Consider the following 21,762-nt stretch of genomic DNA (forward strand, 5'->3'; position numbering starts at 1 on the left):
ACTCTGTCCACCCCTCATACACACACACACTGTGGTGCTAACTCAGTGAAGACATGGCGTGTCCTTTTAAGGTTAAACAAAATGCAAAGCCTCAGTAAAACTATTCTTCCCTGCCTGTGGGGGACGTCCACACCTAACCCTCCTTAAGCATGTGTCCTAGGTAGACACCTGAGATGACCAGAATCTGTCACTAGAAAAGAAACCTGATAGCATGGCTTTTAAATTGGTAAAGGTTAAAAATAATTTAGCACTGAAGGCAAAGAAGAAAACAAAGAGAGAAACATGAACATCGTTTGGCTAAGCAGATGAAGTTTAATTAACTGTGGGCGATTCCCATGTTAGGTGAGGCATGAGTTAGTCACAGAACAGAACACAGTGGGCGAGAATTCCAGGTCTGCCAGCTTCTATTCAAGTGATTTTTGGAGAATGTATTTTGGTAAGGTTTTTAGGGAAGTTACAGACCTCTTCCAACTTGGCATCTCCAACCTACTGCCATAGTACCAATTACAGCAGGTCTGGGTTCAGACATGCCTCACCATCTTGCTTCAAATCCTACATCAGGAGAGGCACCACAAAATCCTGAATGTAGATGCTGTGAGTCTGGCCTACCCATGTGCACATTCTCACTTCTCTAGGAACTCCTGGGAGACTCACTTGGCCTTTGGCGAAGCCATCAAAGCCATCGTAGACTGCGTACATCCTGTGACCATCTGCAATGCCGACTCGAACAGCGGAGCGCACAGCTGCATTCATTCCAGCTGCGGGTGCCCCTACATTGATGACAGCCACATTGCAGTTGCTCTGGAAACAGAACAGGGCAGTGTCAATTCATCAGACAAGAGCAAGCTCCCATTTGCAGACGTATAAGGGGGGGTCACACTGTGTCACGTTTGGCAGGAGGTGAACATGTTATGATTGAGGTCACAATGGGGAGGTGATGATAAGCTTCCAAGGATTCACATTGAGGTATGGGGTTAAAAAGATCCCTGCGTCACTCAGAAGACTGGGCCATTGATGGAAGCTGGCTACTACCTTTGGGATCTTGTCATCGGGCAGCTTCACGGCAAGACGCTTGTAGGTCTTCAGGTTTCCCTCAAAACTCCTTAAGAAAAACAACAATTTATTTTTAATTTAATATGGGTTTGTGAATAGGAGTGCAGTGCCCGTGGAGGCCAGAAGAGGGCATCCGATTCCCCTGGAGCTGGATTTACAGCAGTTTTATGAGCTGAGGTATGCTGGTTCTGAGAACTGATCTCTTACTTACCGTGTTCCCTAAACTGCTGAGTCATCTCTTCAACCCAAACTCTTGTAATTTTTATATTGAGACTAAGTACAGTCTCAAGGACCAAACAAGGACCTAAATCTCTAGCAGAGTTTTATTCTCGATCACTCACCTCCCTCGGAGTTGTACGGCATCCTTAAATCTCCTCTCATCCATTGCCTTCTGTACATCCTGGGTCTTTATTTTTTTTTTATTAATTAATTTATTTAATTATTAAAGATTTCTGCCTCTTCCCTGCCACCACCTCCCATTCCCTCCCCCTCCCCCAATCAAGTCTTCCTTCCTCCTCAGCCCAAAGAGCAAGCAGGTTTCTCTGCCCTGTGGGAGGTCCAAGGACCACCCACCTCCATCCAGGTCTATTAAGGTGAGCATCCAAACTACCTGGGCTCCCACAAAGCCATTACGTGCAATAGGATCAAGAACCCATTGCCATTGTTCTTCAGTTCTCAGTAGTCCTCATTGTCCATTATGTTCAGCGAGACCGGTTTTGTCCCATGCTTTTTCAGACCCCGGCCAGCTGGCCTTGGTGAGTTCCCGATAGAACATCCCCATTGCCTCAGTGTGTGGGTGCACCCCTCGCAGTCCTGAATTCCTTGCTCGTGCTCACTCTCCTTCTGCTCCTCCTTTGGATCGTGAGACTTCAGTCCAGTGCTCCAATGTTGGTCTCTGTCTCTGTCTTCTTTCATCGCCTGATGAAGGTTAATATTCAGGGGGATGCTTATATGTTTTTCTTTGGGTTCACCTTCTTCTTTAGCTTCTCTAGAATCACGAATTATAGTCTCAATGTCCTTTATTTATGGCTAGAAACCAAATATGAGTGAGTACATCCCATGTTCCTCTTTTTGGGTCTGGCTTACCTCACTCAGGATAGTGTTTTCTATTTCCGTCCATTTGTATGCAAAATTCAAGAAGTCATTGTTTTTTACTGCTGAGTAGTACTCTAATATGTATATATTCCATACTTTCTTCATCCATTCTTCCATTGAAGGACATCTAGGTTGTTTCCAGGTTCTGGCTATTACAAACAATGCTGCTATGAACATAGTTGAGCATATACTTTTGTTGTATGTTAGGGCATCTCTTGGGTATATTCCCAATAGTGGTATTGCTGGGTCGAGAGGTAGGTTGAACCCGACTTTCCTGAGAAACCGCCACACTGCTTTCCAAAGTGGTTGCACAAGTTTGCATTCCCACCAGCAATGGATGAGAGTGCCCCTTTCTCCACAACCTCTCCAGCAGAGGCTATCATTGGTGTTTTTGATTTTAGCCATTCTGACCGGTGTAAGATGGTATCTTAATGTTGTCTTGATTTGCATTTCCCTGATTGCTAAGGAAGTTGAGCACGATCTTAAGTGTCTTTTGGCCATTTGAACTTCTTCTGTTGAAAAGTCTCTGTTCAGCTCAGTGCCCCATTTTATAATTGGATTGGTTAGCAGAGTTTTATTCTCGATCACTCACCTCCCTCGGAGTTGTACGGCATCCTTAAATCTCCTCTCATCCATTGCCTTCTGTACATCCTGGGTCTTTAAAAAAAAAACAGTAATAATGAATGAATCAAGTCTGAGATGCTCTAAGGTTGAATCTTCACAGTCTGACCCCATTGTTAACGGTTCCCAAATTGACAGCTGACGAGGCATCTTTGAGGGTAGAGCCCCAAAGAAAAGGAGGGATTCTTTCTGCTCATGGCCACAGAATCAAAAAGATCGATTTGCACAAAGGCAAGATTCAAGGAAATGGGTCTTTTAGGAGGTCTGATTAGTCCTCAATGCAGCTCATTTAAGGAAAAAGGAAGGCAGAGCTAGGTCACTGCCTCACTGAGGACTACAGATCTCCAGTGTGGGTCACAGATGGCTGAGGAGAACAGAAGGATGAAGGCAGCCTCAAGACAGAGAGCCCAGGGCTGAACACCCTGACTGTCTCAGCAAGTGGCTCTCTGTGGGTACTTGCTGAAGCCTCTATGTGATCATTTGATTATCAGGTAAGTTACAAGTAATCCATTGTCTACAGTGAACAAAGACACGGGGGATGAACAATAAGGCCCAAAGAAATGTACCACACATGGTTCAGGGCTTTGACCTTTTAATCCTATCATCTCTCACACAGTTTCAGACACTTCTTTTATCCTCCCATCCCCAAGGATACACAGGAACACACACAGACACAAACACACACATCACCACACGTATGTATATATACTGTCTTTGTCCCTATTGGCTTCTGGGAATTCAGACTACTTTCAACAAATTTCCTGACACACTATCAGTGTGTGTGTGTCTGTATGTATGCTTGTCTCGTGTGTGTGTGTGTGTGTGTGTGTGTTTGTGTGTGTGCGTGTGTGGTGTCTGTATTATATAAGGCATAAATGTCAGGATCATTCAAAAGCCCAAATACTGCAGCATTTCATGAAATTTTTTTTTGGAAAAATAAAAAGTAATAGCAGTTTCTAATGCAGCAAGTCCACTGAAATTGCACTTACTGGAAAACTGCTTTGCAAAGCAGAATCCATTTTTATTTTATCTACCAGTAGAAACACCTGAAGAAACGAGCCTATCTTAAGATTACTGGAATCTGTCCCAAAGTACTATCACAGAACAGAATGTCCTCAGGAACAAAAAGACAGAAAACAAAACTGGAGGAACTTAAGCATGTCACACCTACAGCACCATTTCCTGGCAGGACCATTCACTTCCTGCACTCGTCTTGCTGCTCCTGGTGCCCAGGAGCTACCTGAACCATCTGTGACTGTAGGTGGAAACAGTCACCCACTCTACCAGTTCCTGGTGTAGAACACTCATCGTTAGGACAGGTGACCATGGGAAATGCCTCATGGGTGGCAAAACAAAAGAAGCAGAAGAAGGCAAAGCATTTATACACTAATGACACAGAGAGCCTCCTGCCATCATCTACAGGGTAGATGGATCATTCTGCCCTCCAAAAGGCCACTTGACCGAGTGCTCAACTGAATCTGAAGCAAACCACACAGTTTGAAGCACCCACGTGTTCCCACAGGCAGCCCATCCAGTGTCCATGCCCACCCAATACCTGAGCTCACCATCTGCACACACTCCATCAGAGGCAGGCGCACAGCATGGTTTCCTCTCAGAGATACCACACAGGCCGGGGTCTGAGGTGTAGCCTCCATCAAGGCAACGACAGCTTCCACCCCCATGCGACTGGCCTGACAATGACAAGCACAATCACTAAAGACAATAGTCCTTCCAGAGACCACTGTAGGGTTCACTCTGTGCCTGCTTTCTATGCTGTAAAACAATGACTCAATCAGGGGTTTGCCCTGCTTCTGTCTTGCTTATCTCTATTCATCTCTGGAACAATAAGAATATTAACTCCATGAAGAAATACCAGGTAACACTAAGAACTTAGGGTGTGAACTCAGGATGCTTGCTGTACTCTTGGCTTAGGTTCCAGAAGCTTACACTTGGGATGCCCATTCCTACAACCTGACTTTTACTCTCCTGGCACCCATGACTTCCCTATCAGTAGCATACTGACTTTCCACGTCAGCTGTGACCTCAGTCCAGGAAATTATCCATGTCAGTAAGTCTCAGAGGACCTTTAAATAAGGACATGGGCCACTATCGTCTCGAGGGATGAGACTGCTGGTCAGCCTCCACAATAAACTAGTACATCTAAATTTCTTTTGAGGAGGTCTCATGAAAAATTCTAGTACTTTTCATCCCCACTCACCAAAATCCTGTCAAACGCAGAAGGGGTCCCTCCTCGTTGCACGTGTCCAAGAATGGTCACCCGGGTGTCAAAGCCCAGCTGCTTCACCACAAGCTGTGGAGAAGGGTGTCCATCAGAAAACAGAGAACCAAACAGACCTCACTGGTGTGGTCACAGGGTGCTGGCACTCACGAAAGGGCGATCTACTTGGTCTTAAGATGGAAATACTAAAACTGATCACGCTTCATTTCTCCCTGCAGGAACAGCTATACACAATGCAAATACTTATTTTTCCAAATACTGCTTTCACTGCAAAGTAAAATCTTTTCCATGTTGCTGCTGTCTGTTTGTTTATTTTGATTTGGTTTTGGTTACTGGAAACTATATACTTAGGCCAGGTTGGCCTTGAACTTAACAATCCTCCTACATCAGCATCTTGAGTTTGAGGGTTATGGACAAGAATGGCCACACTCACATTACTAAAATTAAAATCTCTATCTCCTAACAAGCAGATAAAATTAAGTAACACAAAAATGTTGCTTCAAGTAGCTGTGTTTAAAGCCTGATTTACATTACAAGCATTCCCTTGATGGGAAAGAAAGGAAGGAAGGAAGGAAGGAAGGAAGGAAGGAAGGAAGGAAGGAAGGAAGGAAGGAAGGAAGGAAGGAAGGAAAAGAAAGAAAAGAAAAGAAAGAGAAAACTTGTAAAGCCAGATTATTAATGCCTGTGGGCCCTGACTCAGGGCTGGAACAACACTGCCTAGCTTGTGGTTCCTGAGTGATTCTGAGATCCCAGTGAATGTGTCCAAGTTCTGTAGAGACTAGCAAGCACCAGCCTGAAGGAATAGCAGAGTAGCAGCCCGCCAGACCCCACCCTTCCTCAGGGCCATGAGAAACCAGTGACTCATAGCCAACTAGGCAGGTTTATTGGTGGGAACGTGATCAGCTGATGCTGGAAGGAAATTAGATGGAAAACCGGACATCTCCTTGTCTGTTTTTCCGAACAGAGAAGCCCCTAGACTGTGCTGGCTGCCAAGCAGTAAAGACTCCTTACTTCCGGGCAAAGTCTGCTTAACAGCTGGTCCTTTCTAACCCAAGGGCACGCTTATCCTCTCACTGTCTCGCCTCTATTGTTAGAGAAGTTATCTGTGGAGCCATTAGGACCACTGGAGACTTGACCCAAGAACTCCTGGCTATTCAGCTCAAGCTTCATGCTCCCCATGCTATGAAAGTTGACTTAATATTCTAGATCTAAGTCCCATCATCATTATGACAAGTCTTATGTCCAGCCGGGCAGCAGAGCAAAGCTGAGGTATTATACATGCTTACCTCCTTGATTTTCTCAGAGCTGATTGGTTTATTTTGGGTATCAATTGCTCCTTCAGCCACGATGATAATATTCAGCCTCTTTTTTTGGGCGCGGTTCTAAGGAAACAGAAAATTCAAACTCCTAAAATTTATAATCTGCATTTAATGACAACAAGCCTGAGAAATGAGTCATAAATGGAAATGGCTTCTTTCCAGGCAGAAATCATTGCCGAACTTGAAGTCTATCGCAGTAACCCCCAAAGTAGGTAAAAGGTTCCTTGGTGATGGCTGAGTTAGTAGTCTAAGTGACATTACAAATACACATGAGAACGTGGCCACAGTTAGAACTGGGTTACGGTGGGGTATATAGATATGTTGATTGATAGCGATCCCCATAGCAGTTAGCAAACACAGGCTGTCTGCCCCAAACCGTGTTTTCTGTCCCCTTTACGTTTGAGCTTTTTTCCTGAGGTCAACAATTCTCCCCCATTATGTTAGATAATACTGCACACGGACATGAGTAGCTGACAGGCAGGTACAGAAAAGACATCAGGGAAGGATATTGGAATGTCATAAGACCCAAGCACTGAGTGCTTGTCCCCAGCCCATGGAACTATTGGATGAGAATATAAGAGATGGAGCCTAGTGAAAGAAGACTACGTAATTGGCAGAGAGTGTTTGGGGTGTGTGTGGGGAGAGGGAGGAGATATTATGACCCCATCCTCCCTTGTGGTGGTTTAAATGTAACTGGCCCCCATAAGCTCAGAGGAAGTGGCACTATCAGGAGGTATGACCTCATTAAATAAGTGTAGCCTCATTGGAGGAAGTGTGTCAGAGTAGGGGACAGGCTTTGAGGTCCCATATGCTCAAGCTGCATCTAGTTCAGTTCACCTCCTGTTGCCTACAGATCAAGATGAAGAACTCTCAGCTCCTTTTCCAGCACCATCCGTGCCTCCACACAGCCATATCATGTCATGATGATAATGGACTAAACCTCTGAACTGGAAGTCACTCCAATTAAGTATTTTCCTTTTCTATGACTTGCCATGGTCATAGTGTCTTTTCACAGCAATAGAAACCCTAAGACACTATTATTCCTTTTCCTTTCTTTTCTTTCTGATCACCATGAGGTAAAAAAAAAAAAAATCTCTTCTGTCCTGTAACTCTATCATGGTTCATGATATCACCACAGGCTCAACCAACCATGGCATGGGCCAATACCTCTATGATCATGAGACAAAATAAATGTTTTCCTTTACAGTTGATTTAGCTCAGATGTTTGCCACAGGAACAGAAATCTAACAGACACAGAGTCCACATAAAGTGTCTGATACACACAGTTACACTTATTTCATGCTCTGGGACCCTGACTTATGAACACTATGGGACCCTGTCATGTGGACTCACATTCTAGTGCCCTGTTTTATATAAACTCACAAGATCACTCAAGGCTAAAATATACCTAAGAGCACAGGGCAACTAAATCATGGTACGGGTTAGTTCATTATCAATGGATTTGCTTTCTATAAAATCTAAACAAAATATGGTCCCTTAGAAAAGTAGGGCAGGAAGGAGTATACTGATATGGATCAGAAGTATATAGCATCAAAGCCACAAATATTTTTTTCTTTTTTATGGTTGCTATGAAATATGGCATGCTTTGAACAAGGTGCTGACAAGAAATACCTTCTTTAAAATGTAAAGGCATGAATACAGAGTAATCACCTTAGCATTGCTTCAAAGAGGACAGGAAGAACAATTCCTATAAATATGGGGTGGCTAAATAGGTGTGCTTAGTCACAAAACAATATTCTGCAGTGGTTAAAAGACAATGGAATCTGTGGCCTATAGAAACAGCTCTTTTGGTAAAATACTTGCCTTTACAAGCATAATGACCTGTAGTTGATTCCCAGAGCCTGTTTGGAAGAAAAAGGATGGAGAGAAAAATAATGGGGCAAGCTGATAATTCTAGAGCTGGGCAAGGAGACAGAAGGAAGATCCCTGGGATTCACCAATTTGAGATCGTCCCCCAGGGAGAGAGCTTCTGAAGAACAAGAACCAAAGGCATTTTCTTGATTGCTAATTGAGGTCGCAGGGCTATGACCACTGTGGGGAGTGACATCGCTTACATGCCTGAGCAGGTAGGTCTGGCCTGTATAGATGTAGCTGAATATGATCCAGGAGGCAGCCTTTCTCTGTGCTCTCTGCTTCAGTTCTTGCCTCCGGGTTCCTGCCTTGATTTCTGTTCTAGACGATGGATTGTAAGCTAAATCTAACCCTTCTCTCGCCGAGTTCATTTTGGTCCAGTGTTTTATCACGGTAACAGAGAAAACAAACTATAATATTGTCATACATGTGTGTAACTGTACACGCATGAACATACATGCATGGGGAATGCACACACAAACAATGGGATCCTCAGTGTATTTAAATAGGAAGAAAGGCATCATGCCAGTTCAACTTAATGAGTGCCTCCATGTTTGGTATCTGAACTAACTGATCCACTGACTTTTACAAAGTCACTAAGGAATATAATTTTCCCATGTAAGAGAGGAGCACCTTTGGACACGGAAAGGTGAGGTTATTTGATCAAAGTCATCCTATTTGTAGTACAATCTATATCTAGGTCAAGGAATTCTATAGCCTTGCAAAGCCCTTTATACATTTTACACTCAAGTGCATATTGTGGAGACTGTTTCTTAGACTAGGAAATCTTCTAGAATATCGGGTAACTTCTTGCAGTATCATACTGGTGACCCATAAAAACAAATAAGAGGTACAGAGATAGCAAATGTCTGCCCTAACTCAGCCAAAACTTGGGGGGTGGGAAAGCTATGCATCCTGGTCTTGTCCTACTTGAGAGCACACTGTGGGAAGTCTAGAATAAAAGGTTTTTAGATGGGATTACATGAAGAAATAGTCTTTAAATCTAAGAATATCTAGAAACTAAATGACCATTCCAATCACATAGACTGACTGAGTACTTCCTGTCAGCCAAGCCCCAACAGTCTTCCACATCTCTGAATCATTGCCCATAGATCTGTGGCCTGTGACAATTTACTGCACAATCAGGCTTCAGGTAAGTCAGGAAGAAGACATAAGGGGACCAGATATGACTTCTAAGGAGGTAGAGACCACTGAGGTGATGGCCTAGGTGATGGCAATACTCAGTCTTTGGGTCATACAACAGTGGCAGTAAATGGGATAACCTGTCTTAATTAGGCATCTAAGTAATGCCCCCAGATGAGGCAGGACCAAAGCAGAGGAAACTCCCTCCCCGTGGCAACAGCCGCACTCTGGCCATCCACTATAGCTGGCTTATTTCATGTTAAGGATGCTGAACCTCATTTTTCTCACTTTGATGTAACTTTAATCAATAGCATGCCACATAAGTTTTTATTTCAGCAAAACCTATTTGGTTCATGACTTAAATTATTGTCCTCCTTTGAGACTGTTATTCAAAAGCAATGCTTTATTGCCCACACACACACAGCCTTTCCCAGACAGTGCTTCTGTGCTTGCTGGCTATAAATAAAATTGGTCTGTGATATAATGCTTACATAATTTTCTTGTAGAGCAATGATAAGATTGTTTCAAAAATAAGGGAGAGAAAAGTAGCGTCCTTATTAATATCTCTGCCCTGAAAGCTACGCATGCTCTTAAAGGGGCCCTCCCACACTGTATTAGGCCTTCATGGTGGATAACCGCCCTACCCTAATACTTTGAAGAACAACATACAACAAACTCCTGACAGGGGAAGAGAGGAACATGGTTCAAAATAGATAGTTAGGAAACAGAAGAGCCGAAAAGTCCCCACACACTGTGAAAAGAAATGTCCCAACACCTCACCCCATCTGGAGGTGGGCGGGGAGAGGAGCAAGATTTAAAACTAGAGAGTCCAACACATGTCTTGAGTTCAGTGATGAGAAAGTCTTGAACAGCAAACAAGAGTTGTCTCTGTAATCCTGACTTTGTCTAATTACCACGATGGCATCTCAGGGTGCGAGAGTCACCTAGACACAGAACTACTGCTTTGGATGAAAGAGAATCAACAGTTCCAGCTGTTTTTCCATGGCAACATCGGAAAGAGAACCATACAGTCACAGGCTGCGTGGGCAGATCCTCGGCAGCAGGCTTGACCTCGTTTTATGGGCAGCAAGCAAGTTTTCAAGTGTTCAAAAAAGCCATCCAAATAGGCCACCCCAGAAGGCCTTGTGGGTCCTTACCCAAGCAACATATCCAGACTCCCAATTACCTCTGAGAGTTTCAGGCACATGTTTTCCTCCCAGCCTTCCTCGGGTGGAGACTCCGGAAGGAACACCCAGTCGGCACCGCAAGCCAAGGCGCTCACCAAGGCCAAGTAACTGCGTGGGAAGAGAGTGATTAATACCCAGGGAGGAAGGAGCAACCTGCTGGTAAGGCTCGTGGGCCACGGCCACCCATGCTCAAAGACAACCTTGGGCAGCTCTGGCCTTTGAGACCCTGCAGGAGCTTTATGGCCCCTGTAGCGATGCAAGGTGCAGAGCACAATGTGGAGCCCGCACACAGATGCCACGAAGGCTGTACCCACCAGGATGGCGTCTGCAGATACCTACCCACAGTGTCTCCCCATCACCTCCAGGACGAAGGTCCTCTGGTGGCTGGAAGAGCAGCACAGGGCATACGTTACCATTCACAGCAAGCAAGTGTACTTACAGCCATGGCTGACAGACAGCCTGCTTCTCGACTACGGCTGGCACCACGCTCCCAAAAGCTGACTCATTGTCTACAAAAAGCAAGCTCTAATGCAAGTGTTTCAGACCTAAGGAGTAACGAGGCTTCAATAATAACTGCATTTGGAGGTTTTTGTTTTTGAAATATGTTTTGAAACACCCAGACACTGAACTCTCTGAGTAGCCAAGGGTGGGTGACCTTGAGCTTCTGATCCCTTTGTCTCCACTAGGCCTACAGGAAGGCACTACCACCTCCAGCTTATGTTGTACAGAAAATCAAACCTAGGGCTTCCTGCATGCTAGGCAAGCACCATATGGACTAAACTACATCCTCAGTACCTGCTTCTAGTCACATATTTCCACCCATCACTTGTTCCCTAAGACTTCTTTATTCTTTTAAGGTGATTTCCTATGGCCTTTTCTAAAAAGCATCACCATGAAACTAAGTTGGATACTTCTTCTTAAAGTCATGGGTCAGCCAGGCTAATATCTGCCATCTCAGAACTGGAGAGGCAACAAAGTTGGGGGTTTAAGTCCATTCTGGTCTACAGTGGGAATCATAAAGCCATAGGCTGGCTATATCCATGTGAGCACATGAGCATGAATGCTACTACAAACCAACTCCATCAACACATAGTGACCGTCTTTCCTGGCAGTGGAAAAATCCAACTGTTCTGAGCCATTCTTCCAGTCCTAAAGAGGTGATGGGTTTTCCCAGTGCCACAGAGTTCAGTGGACAGAGGGGCAGCTAAGAACCAGACATATATACAAAGGACCCCATGAAGCCATAGCCTCCTTCAGTAATGCTTGCTCCAATGTTCCAAGCTTCACACTACCTACTCAAAATAAAAGGCCTATCTGACTTACTATTTCCCAGGATTGTCACGAAAAGGCTCCCAGGACCTCCATGATGCTCTAGAGAGATGTTAGTGATACCTCCTTGTGTGTCTACATCACCGCAAATTAGTGTGAGTGTTCTACTCACACTCCAGTTCATCCCATCTATAGCTCAGAATCCTAAAAGTGACACTATAGTGTCTCACTCCACTAACAAGTGTGCCAACCTCACCGAATGACTCTCTCTTTGTGCTATTCAATGAGAAGAGCCTGCGGGAGGGGGGCTTTAGATCATTTTCGCTTCCTTCTGTTTTCCAGCTTCTTGCCCATAAGCACACTTAAAAAAATACGAATATACTATCTGCAGAATGTGCAGGAGCCAGCAGTAATAACCTATGAGTTTCTCTAAGTCCTTTTACCTCTGGGCAGTGGTCATGATGGCATCAACAACTTCAATAATTCGGTGCAGAGCCGAATCTGTACCAATAGTCATGTCTGTGCCGCAGAAGTCATTGTCGATGGAGCCCACCATGCCCACCACATTGAGGTAGGAGTGCTTCTCCACTGCATCCTTATCGATCTCACCTGCATTGGGGACAAGAAACACACTTCACATTCGGGAAAAGTTGCCATGTCTCCTTGTGCTCCACCAGATGTGAAAGACAATGGCCGTGGGATAAAAATCAAGTACTCTAAGCTCTGCTTTTTTTTTTATAAATTTCCCCAGAATTATACACACCCTGAATCAGTACACTGAAGGAAAGAGAAGCCAGAGGAAGCCAGAGGGGATTACACAAAATGTAAATTGGCACTGGGCATTAAGCAAGAACACCAAATTATTAAAATAAATAAATAAATAAATAAATAAATAAATAAAAATCCAAAGTTTTCAATTTAAGATAAAAACTTAAAAATTTTTGTTAGCAATGGCTTTGGACAGTAATGACTTTCAATAAGGGTGCTGTGGGACAATGGTTTTATCCTGTAAAGATTTGTTTCTTGTACTTGTTTAATAAAATGCTGATTGGCCAGTAGCCCGTCAGGAAGTATAGGTCAGGCGACCAGGCAGGAAGTAGAGGTGGGGCAATGAGAACAGGAGAATTCTGGGAAGAAGAAAGAGTCAGTCTGCAGTTATCAACCAGACACAAAGGAAGCCAGACACAAAGCAAGCAAAATGTGACTGTCTCGCCAAAAAATGTACCAAGCCACGTGGCTAACACAGACAAGAACTGTGGGCTAATTTAAGTTATAAGAGTTAATAAGAAGCCTGAGCTAATAGACCAATCAGTTTATAATTAATGTAGACCTCTGTATAAATAATGTAGACCAAATGTAGTTTATTTGGGACTAAATGGCTGTGGGACCTGGTGGGACAGAAACCTCGGTCAACATAAGGGCACATCATAATTTCATAATTAAGTACTTTAGAAACTTATGATCACTTTCATATCAATTTCTTAAAGATACCCATAGAACTAGCTGGTACATGTGCAGCTAGAACACCTCTCAGATAAACACATCTGGTCAGGTAGTTCTGCACAGATGAGATTAGAATAGTGTATGTATGTATGTGTATAGAGGATGCCTAGGCCTCTACCGATGGTCACCAATGGGCTGGTGAATGAAAAGATGGGTAAGGACTCTCTGCTCTACTTCCTGAGTAGATTTGACTGTCTGTTTTTCAAGACAGGATTTCTCTGTGTAGTTTTGGCTATCCTAGAACTCGCTCTGTAAACCAAGCTGGCTTCTAACTCACAGAGATAGATTTTTGAAGGTTTTTTTGTTTTTTGATTTTTTTTTAATGAAATTTGAGGACATGTTTTATCTAAAGCTTTCAATTTTCATGACGTTATTATTTGAGCAACACACCCTTGCGGGTTATACTTGATACAGAATTGGAACTATATAATAACAGCTTTAAAGAGACAGAGACAACATTTCATACAGAGTTCTCAGACATCCTTTCTTAAGTAACAGCAAAATTGATTTAAAATTAAAAATAAAAAAATGAGTAAAAGCAGATCAGCATCTTCTAATTAAACTCTTGCAACAACGTAAGTTTGGAAACATCCCAGCATAGAAGGAGAAACGCAATGTGAAGGCTTAGAAGTGTGGACGTTAACATCCAAGGGCTGGTATGCACCCAGACCAAGGTCACAGTTGCTTGGCTTCCCCTGAGACACGGCAAGTGGAAAATGGCAGTGTATATGACTGCTGTCATGAGGGATTCCATAGGCCTAGCACACAGTGGGGCTTATTGTCATTACTGCTTTTATCCTGTGGTGCCAAATCCTGAAATAAGACCACAGCCACACTTCAACTACAAGAGAAAAAAACAAAAAAACAAAACGGGACCATGTGGTGCACACCATTAACCCCCAGCACTTAGGAGGCTGATTCTGTGCATCTGTCTCTATGAGTTCAAGGCAAGTCTGGTCTATATAGTAAGACCACATCTCAAAAACTAAAATGAAATAAAAATTAAAAAGTTGGCTCAAAAGTATGTATGCTCATGCCAATTATCAATGAAGTTACTCCTATTTTTGCTCCCTTTTAAAGAATGTCCGACTTTGCAAGCTCCTGAAAAGCACCGACAGGGAAAACTGTGAAGCAGGTAACTCCGTGGAAGGCGGAAGTAGAAACGGGAACATACCGTTCTTAGCCAGCTCTTCCAGCAGTCCATTCCACTCCTTCCGAAAGAGGTTGGCTCCTGTGAGACTTCCGTCCCCGCCGATCACGCATAGGTTGGTGATGCCCAAACGCACCAAGTTACAGGCAGCTTTCAGGCGCCCTTCCCGGCTGCGAAAGGCCTGGCAACGGGCACTGCCGATGATCGTCCCACCCTGGAGAGGACATAAATCACGCTCACTGACAGGAAGCCCGAGGGATCGGCACAGGAATGGATCGACTATATACGTAGAACGTTCCACATGTTTTCCTCATCTCTGCAATCAGTCTACTGTCAAAGTCCGAGTGCCCCACTGGGAATCCACGAAGAAACACGCTAGCCTGGTGCCCATAAAAGAGAAATGGGGGGACAGAGCAAATGTCTACAGGGTCACCGCAGCCTCCCAGCTTGTTTGAATCAAAGCAGTCCCAACAGGAGATGACCAGCTACACACAGAGGGAAAGATACGTCAGCACTTCACCGGACATCAGTCATTATCTGAAGAGCAAACCTGTCCTGACTCAGTGACCTGGCTCTCCTGTGTGTCAGATCAATGAACCAAAGGATTATGAAAGCTTCCATGGTTACACCTAAAGCTATAGTCCCGGAGAGCTGCCCCCACGAGGGTCAGGACTACATCCAAGAGTGAGAATGAACCTGTGCCTCTCAGTAAACCTGCCATTCATAACCACGAGTGCATTTCCTTGTTTGCTATCTCTATCGCAACAGCAAAGTGAGACTGTTCTGTGTTGGTAAGGAGCTAATGTCTGGGAAGCATTACTCGCCTAATCATGAATGGGTCAAATGTCCTTCACTCTCTTTCCAGGTACGCAGCAAAGCTAAGAACTTCCCAAGTGCAATCTCAGTCTTCGACAGTTGTTGAAGCGCACACCCCCTTAGCACCTTCAGTGTGATTTTGCCAATTTTACTTATACTAAAAAAAAGTGCTCAAACTGGGCATCGTGGCTCTCACCTTTAGTCCTAGCACTCGGGAGAGAGAGGCAGGTGGAGCTCTGTGAGTTCCAAGGCAGCCTAGTCTACAGAGCGAGTTCCTGGACAGCCAGGGCTACACAGAGAAACCCTGTCATGAGAAATAGAAAAAGACTCAAGATGAGTCAGAGATTAATCCTTAGGTTTCAGAAGCTCAAGTCACAAATAAAGAGCTTTTTATAGTCTTTTCTTTCTACATCGTCTCTTTTTCTCAACTAATTTGAACCCTTTCTTAAGTCAAAATGTTTCAGGAGTATATGAGACATCCTGGACAGATTTCTTTTAAATTCAAAGCAAGCAACTGTTTTGCCTGAAGCAGCAATTACTTCTTCCTTGTGCACAACACAGAAATTAGCTGTGTCGGCTTCAAGCTAAAGCAGGGATGAAGTGTCCTTGTTAAATCCACAACTCTAGGGGCGGCCAGGCAGAATCGTTCCCCAGCTTTGTTTCACTCGGTGCCAAGAGATATGTAAAAATCCACTGGGCATAGAGATTTGCCAAAAGCACATAGCACCAGCAAACCGAAGTAACCTCTACATTCCTCTGCTCAAAAAAAAAAAAAAAAGAAAGAAAAAAAGAAAAAGAAAAAAGAAATAAAGAAAAGAAAATTCCAGAAGTAACACAATGAACAGTAGCTGAGGCTTAGACATACAAGTTTGTATATTATAAGGATACTTCCTGAGTTAAGGTCATGCTGATGTTTTTAAGACTTAATAAAAGGGCCTGGAAGATGACTCAGTGGTTAAGACTACTTGCTGTATAATCATGAGGACCAGAGTTCAGATTCCAGCTCCCAAGTAACAAGTCAGGTATTCTGCAAATGGCTGTGATTCCAGCTCCAAGAGATCCAGTATCCTTTTCTGGCATTCCTGTGCACAAGTGCACAGACAAGCGCACACACACACACACTCACACAGGCACACACATACTCACATGAAATAAATAATAATGAAATGATCCATATTGTAGATTGAATGTGAAATAGATCCCACAGGCAGCTGTGTCTGAACCCTCGGTCCTCAAGTAGTGATGCCGCTGTTTGAATTGTGGCTGCTTTGACACTGACTGAAGTCCAAGTGGGTTGCTGCAGTGATCTTCGAAAATGATAACTACCTCAGCTTCTGGCCCCAGCTCTCTGCTTCTTATATGCCAAGGTGTGAGAAGCCATGCAAGAATCTGCCTCTGGCTTTGCTCTGGAGGGGTTCCCAGGAGTCCACGGGGATGTCCCCAGCTAGGACCCTGGACAGTGGGGGAGAGGGCGCCTGAACTGGCCTTTTCCCATAGTCAGACTGATGACTATCTTGCATATCACCATAGAACCTTTGTCCGGCGATGGACAGAGATAGAGATAGAGACCCACATCGGAGCTCTGGCCTGAGCGGAAGGAGGGAGAATATGATCAAGGAAGTCAGGACCATGAGGGGTGGGTCCACCCACTCAAGTGTGCCTGAGCTAATGGGAGTTCACCAACTCCAGCTGGACTGGGAATGAACGAGCATGGGATCAAACTGGACCCTCTGAATGTGGTTGACTGAGGGACCAATGATAATGACACTGGGATTTGTCTCTTCTGCATGTAATGGCTTTTGGGGATCTTACTGTCTTTGGATGTATATCTTCCTAAGCCTGGATGTAGTGGGGAGGGCCTTGGACTTCCCACAGGGCAGGGTGCCTTGCCCTCTCTTAGGACTGGAGGGGGTGGGGGGAAGGTTGTGAGGGAGCGGGAGGGAAGTGGGAAGAAGGGAGGAAGTGGGCATTTTGATTGCTATTATTTATAAAGTAATAAAAAGAGAATCTGCCTCTATTACAAGCTCAGCCATGAGCCACCACCTGCCACCATGGGCTGCACTGCTTAGCCCCTCAACCACCTTGCTCTCCTGGTGTGAAGGACTATGTCCTCTGAATTATGAACCAAGTAAGTCCTCCCTCGGGTCCCTTCAGTCAGAGACAAGAAAAAGAAAGAACACAGTAAGCAATGGGTGTTTTCTGTCCTTATAATTACTTTATTGCTTATAATTGGCTAGCTAATAATAATTACATACTAATATAATAGTTTAGTAGCTTATAATTAGCTAGCTGGAATGGGAACTCATTTTAGAACTTACTGAAGCTTAATCAGAAAATGTTTCAAACTAAAATGGTGACATTAATACAGAGAAATAAAGAGCAACATGGTACCTACCACTTGTAGAATGCTGGAGACACTCTCCCAGTTGGCTTCCACAATATTGGAGCCTCCATCCACCATGCCTTGGTAACCCTGGATGTGAAAAGATAAACGTCTACTTAAAAAGATGCTGGACTTCACATTAATTTACATAGACCCACAACTTACACAAAACAGAAAGACAAGTGGCAATGAGCCTAGCTTTCAAGATGACTGCTAGGAGAACAATGCAATGCAAGTGTTGCCTAAAAGTAACAAACCATGGTTAAAAAACAGATAAAGAAACAAAGAAAACTCTCCCTAGAAAATTCGCTTCTACAAGCCTGGAAGCCGTGCATGATGGGTCCATGTGTTAGATCCTAGTTTGCATTGTGAAGAAATGGAGTCTAGCTAGAGTGCCACGGTTTTCATCCAAATTCACATGCTTTCGAGTCAGAAAGAAAACAGTGAAAGGTGCAGCCAAAATGGCAGCCATAACTCAGGAGCAGTCTCAAAAGGCCAGGACACAGCATTGTCCCCACTGAAGGACTTTGACAATGGAACATGAGGACCCACCAAGTTCCCACGCAAAGGGCCCTTGCTGCAAGGTCTGGCGTTCAATGATAGGGTAAAATAAGAGACCCATGGAAAGCCATGCGGGGGTGGTGCACGCCTTTAATCCCAGCACTCGGGAGGCAGAGGCAGGCGGATCTCTGGGAGTTCGAGACCAGCCTGGTCTACAAGAGCTAGTTCCAGGACAGGCACCAAAGCTACAGAGAAACCCTGTCTCGAAAAACCAAAAAAAAAGAGAGACCCATGGAGAGAAGGTGGCCACAGCTTGCACACCAGAGGACCAGCTAGAGGTCAAAAAAAAAAAAAAAAAAAAAAAATTCCTGAGTGGACAGCTTTGTCTTGTTCCTGATTTTAGTGAGATTGCTTTCTGTTTCTCCATTTAATTTGATGTTGGCTGTAGACTTGCTGTAAATTGCCGTTTTTTGTGTTTAGGTATGTCCCCGGTATCCCTGATCTCTCCAAGAGTTTTAACACGAAGGGATGTTGGATTTTGTCAAAGGCCTTTTCCAGCATCTAATGTGGTGTGGTGGTGGTGTGTATATGTGTGTGTTACAGTTTATTTATGTGGTGGGTTACATTGGCTGATTTTCATATACTGGACCATCTCTGCATCTATGGGATGAAGTCTACTTGATCATGGTGGGTGATCTTTTTAATGTACTCTTGGAATTGGTTAGCAAGAGTTTTTGTGTCTATGTTCATAGGGAAATGGGTCTGTGATTCTCTTTCTTTGTTAAATCTTTGTGTGGTTTGAGTATCAGGGTAACCACGGCCTCATAAATTACATTTGGTAATTTTCTTCTGGAACAGCTGGAGGTCGAAAAGCATCCTGAGATTGTCTCAGAGCTGGCTTCAGGTAAACCTTTTGTAGCATCACTATCTACAGTATTTCTGCAGCATCCACACTGTTCCTCACTCAGTCACTACAGGCCATTTCACTATTTAATCATGCCACAGGGTGAACAGAAATGTTCCCTTTCCTCTTATTCTTTTCATTTAAATGTTGGCTTTTGTTTGTTTGTTTGTTTATTGACACAAAGTCTCACACAGCCCAGACTGGCCTTGAATTTACTGTGCAGCTGAGGATGGTCTTGAACTTCTGATGCTTCTGCCTACAGCTCCGAAGTACTGGGGTTACAGGTATGCACTGCACTGGCACACCCAGTCTTATTTGGTACTGGGAACTGATTTCAGGGCTTCCTATGTGCTAGGCAAGCATTCTACCAACTGTTCTACATACAAGTCCTAAATACTGATTTGATACTTTAAAATGTGTTGGTTTTTTTTTTTACAAAGAATTATGCTAATTAGAAAACAAGGGAAAATGCTCTACAAGCCTTAACACATTTAAAGGTGCTTGCAATAATAATTTAAATATTTTGCATAGTCTAGATATGTATGGTGAAGGAAGCAATCAGAAACCCCAGAGGAGAATGATTCAACTACTCTTGCATTTAAAGCTTCACTCCACTGTACACGTGGTAACTTACTGGGAAATGACTCATCCTTTAGTTTGCAAAGTCATTGTGCTCACATCAGAAAAATCACCGCCACCTGCAGGTTTGAGCTGCTTTTACTCAAAAGAAGCCATTGCCAATTAGGAGGACTGATTTTACCCTAATTTATTATCGTGTAGAAAGTGAGATCATTTTTTTTCCTATTGGGAAAAACACTTATCCTAATGTTGCCAAACCATGTTCTAAAATTCCATTTTGTACTCTGCCTTCAAAGCCAGTTTCATGACTCACCTAAGGAAAGCAAACCATGGAGCCTTTTAAAATCATACTAACTTCTTAACCAAAGAAGCCACTCTATCAGCTTTGTTTACTTCAGAGGATGATTCTAAGGAGACCCATCATCCACCAGAATTTCTCTTATCACATCATTCACTGCCATGACAACATGGGTCACACACAGGCTCTGATTTATACTGAACAGCACTTGACTGGGCATCAGTGGCCCCCAACTGATTCTGAAGAAATGCACTGATTTAGGGGACCTTGTGGCCACTATGCTTAGCCATGTGTTGACTCCACCATAAACAAAGTAAAGTAAGATTCAGCCCACTCACTCTAAGTAATCAAATTATTTTTTCAAAATTAAAGAGCCATATGGAAAATTATCATCTAATATTAAATCAGGCCTTTTCCTTTCTTAGTCTTGTTGGATGGATCTATGGTCAGTTAAAGTGGTATATTATTTGTGTTTTAATAAATAAAGCTTGCCTGAAGACCAGAGGGCAAAGCAGCCACACTAATCAGCCATACAGGCCAGAGAGTAGTGGCGCACACCTTTAATCCCAGCAGACAGGGGTCCAGGGATCTCTGTAAATTCAAAGCTACCCTGAGCTACACAAGATCAATCTAGAAACAGATCCAGGTGGTGGTGGTTCACACCTTTAATCCCAGTGTTTAGGAGTCACACACTTTTAATCCCAGCACTAGAGAGGTGGAGACAGGAGTGATATGGCTGGGCAGAGAGAGGAATATAAAGGGGAAGAGACAGGAATTCACTGGATTATGAAGTCTGAGGAGTTGTGAAGGCAGAATCTCGTCCTTTCAGTTTAAAGATTTGGTAGAAGCAAAAAGTCTCTCTAGTGGTTGGCTGCTTTGCTTTTCTGATCTTCAACTTGAATCCCAATATCTTGTCTCTGGGTTTGGATTATTCATGCAACAGTAGGTTTCTTGTTACTTGACAGATTCACCTGTCTCAATGTGAATTTCTGAAGTTTTCTGCTACAAAAAAATGCTTGAGGGCAGGAATGTTGAGAGTCTCTGAATAGCTATCTGATTTTTATATTCATATATTTATATTAGTAAAAACCATTGGTCAAAACTAGCTGCTCAAAAGAGAGAGGGGGCACAAAAGTTCCCTAAGTCCATGCTTTTCTTTTTCTTTTTATGGTTTGAGACAGGGTCTCTCTGTTGCAGCCTTGGTTGTCCTGAAACTGTAAACGCCCTCGAACTCACAGAGATTCACCTGCCTCTGTCTCCCAAGTGCTGGAATTAAAGGCCGCATCACCACAGCGCAGCATTTTTCTTTATTTTTAAGATTTTGTTCCATTTGTGCGTGTGTGTGTGTGTGTGTGTGTGTGTGTGTGTGTGTGTATGTAGGTACTCTTTAGAAGCCAAAAGAGGGCAGCAGATAATCTGCAGCTGGTGTTAAACACAGTTGTGAACCTACTGAAGTAGGTGCTAGGAACGGAACTGCAGGCCTCTGTAAGAGTAGTAAGCACTGTGTGGGATTTTTAATTTAAATATATATTAAATTATAATTATTTTCCTCTTTCCACTTCCTCCCTCCAATCCACCCCTCCTATTGTTCTCTTTATATATTTGTGTATGTGTGTGTATGTCTATGAATATAAATACATATATATATATATTCCTAAATACATAAATATAACCTGCTCAGCCTCTACATTACTAGTGTGTATATGATTTCAGTAGACATGCTAACACAAAAATTAGAAATCTAATAAGGCCCCAACCTTACACAAAGAACTATGGGCAACTAAGGAATTTTGAGAGTAGCAGTCTTCCCCAGGGAATAGCCTCCAAAGT

The 21,762-nt window shown here is 43.5% G+C and overlaps 1 protein-coding gene across 2 annotated transcripts in view; it reads right to left on the reverse strand.

Annotated features, from left to right (window-relative positions):
• Pfkp (phosphofructokinase, platelet) overlaps positions 1–21,762 on the reverse strand; it is a 66,527-nt gene that overhangs the window by 22,019 nt on the left and 22,746 nt on the right. For both annotated transcript variants that reach the window (XM_057786946.1, XM_057786945.1), the window contains exons 3-13: positions 17,663–17,740; positions 14,476–14,665; positions 12,242–12,407; positions 10,869–10,913; positions 10,529–10,637; positions 6,295–6,390; positions 4,988–5,080; positions 4,335–4,460; positions 2,741–2,805; positions 1,033–1,102; positions 655–801 (exon numbers count right to left, since the gene is read on the reverse strand). In XM_057786946.1, coding sequence (XP_057642929.1) covers positions 655–801; positions 1,033–1,102; positions 2,741–2,805; positions 4,335–4,460; positions 4,988–5,080; positions 6,295–6,390; positions 10,529–10,637; positions 10,869–10,913; positions 12,242–12,407; positions 14,476–14,665; positions 17,663–17,740 — 1,185 coding nt within the window. The remainder of the gene's footprint in view (positions 1–654; positions 802–1,032; positions 1,103–2,740; positions 2,806–4,334; positions 4,461–4,987; positions 5,081–6,294; positions 6,391–10,528; positions 10,638–10,868; positions 10,914–12,241; positions 12,408–14,475; positions 14,666–17,662; positions 17,741–21,762) is intronic.

The sequence above is a fragment of the Chionomys nivalis genome, chromosome 13, assembly GCF_950005125.1.
Source record: "Chionomys nivalis chromosome 13, mChiNiv1.1, whole genome shotgun sequence".
Taxonomy (NCBI): Eukaryota; Metazoa; Chordata; class Mammalia; order Rodentia; family Cricetidae; genus Chionomys; species Chionomys nivalis.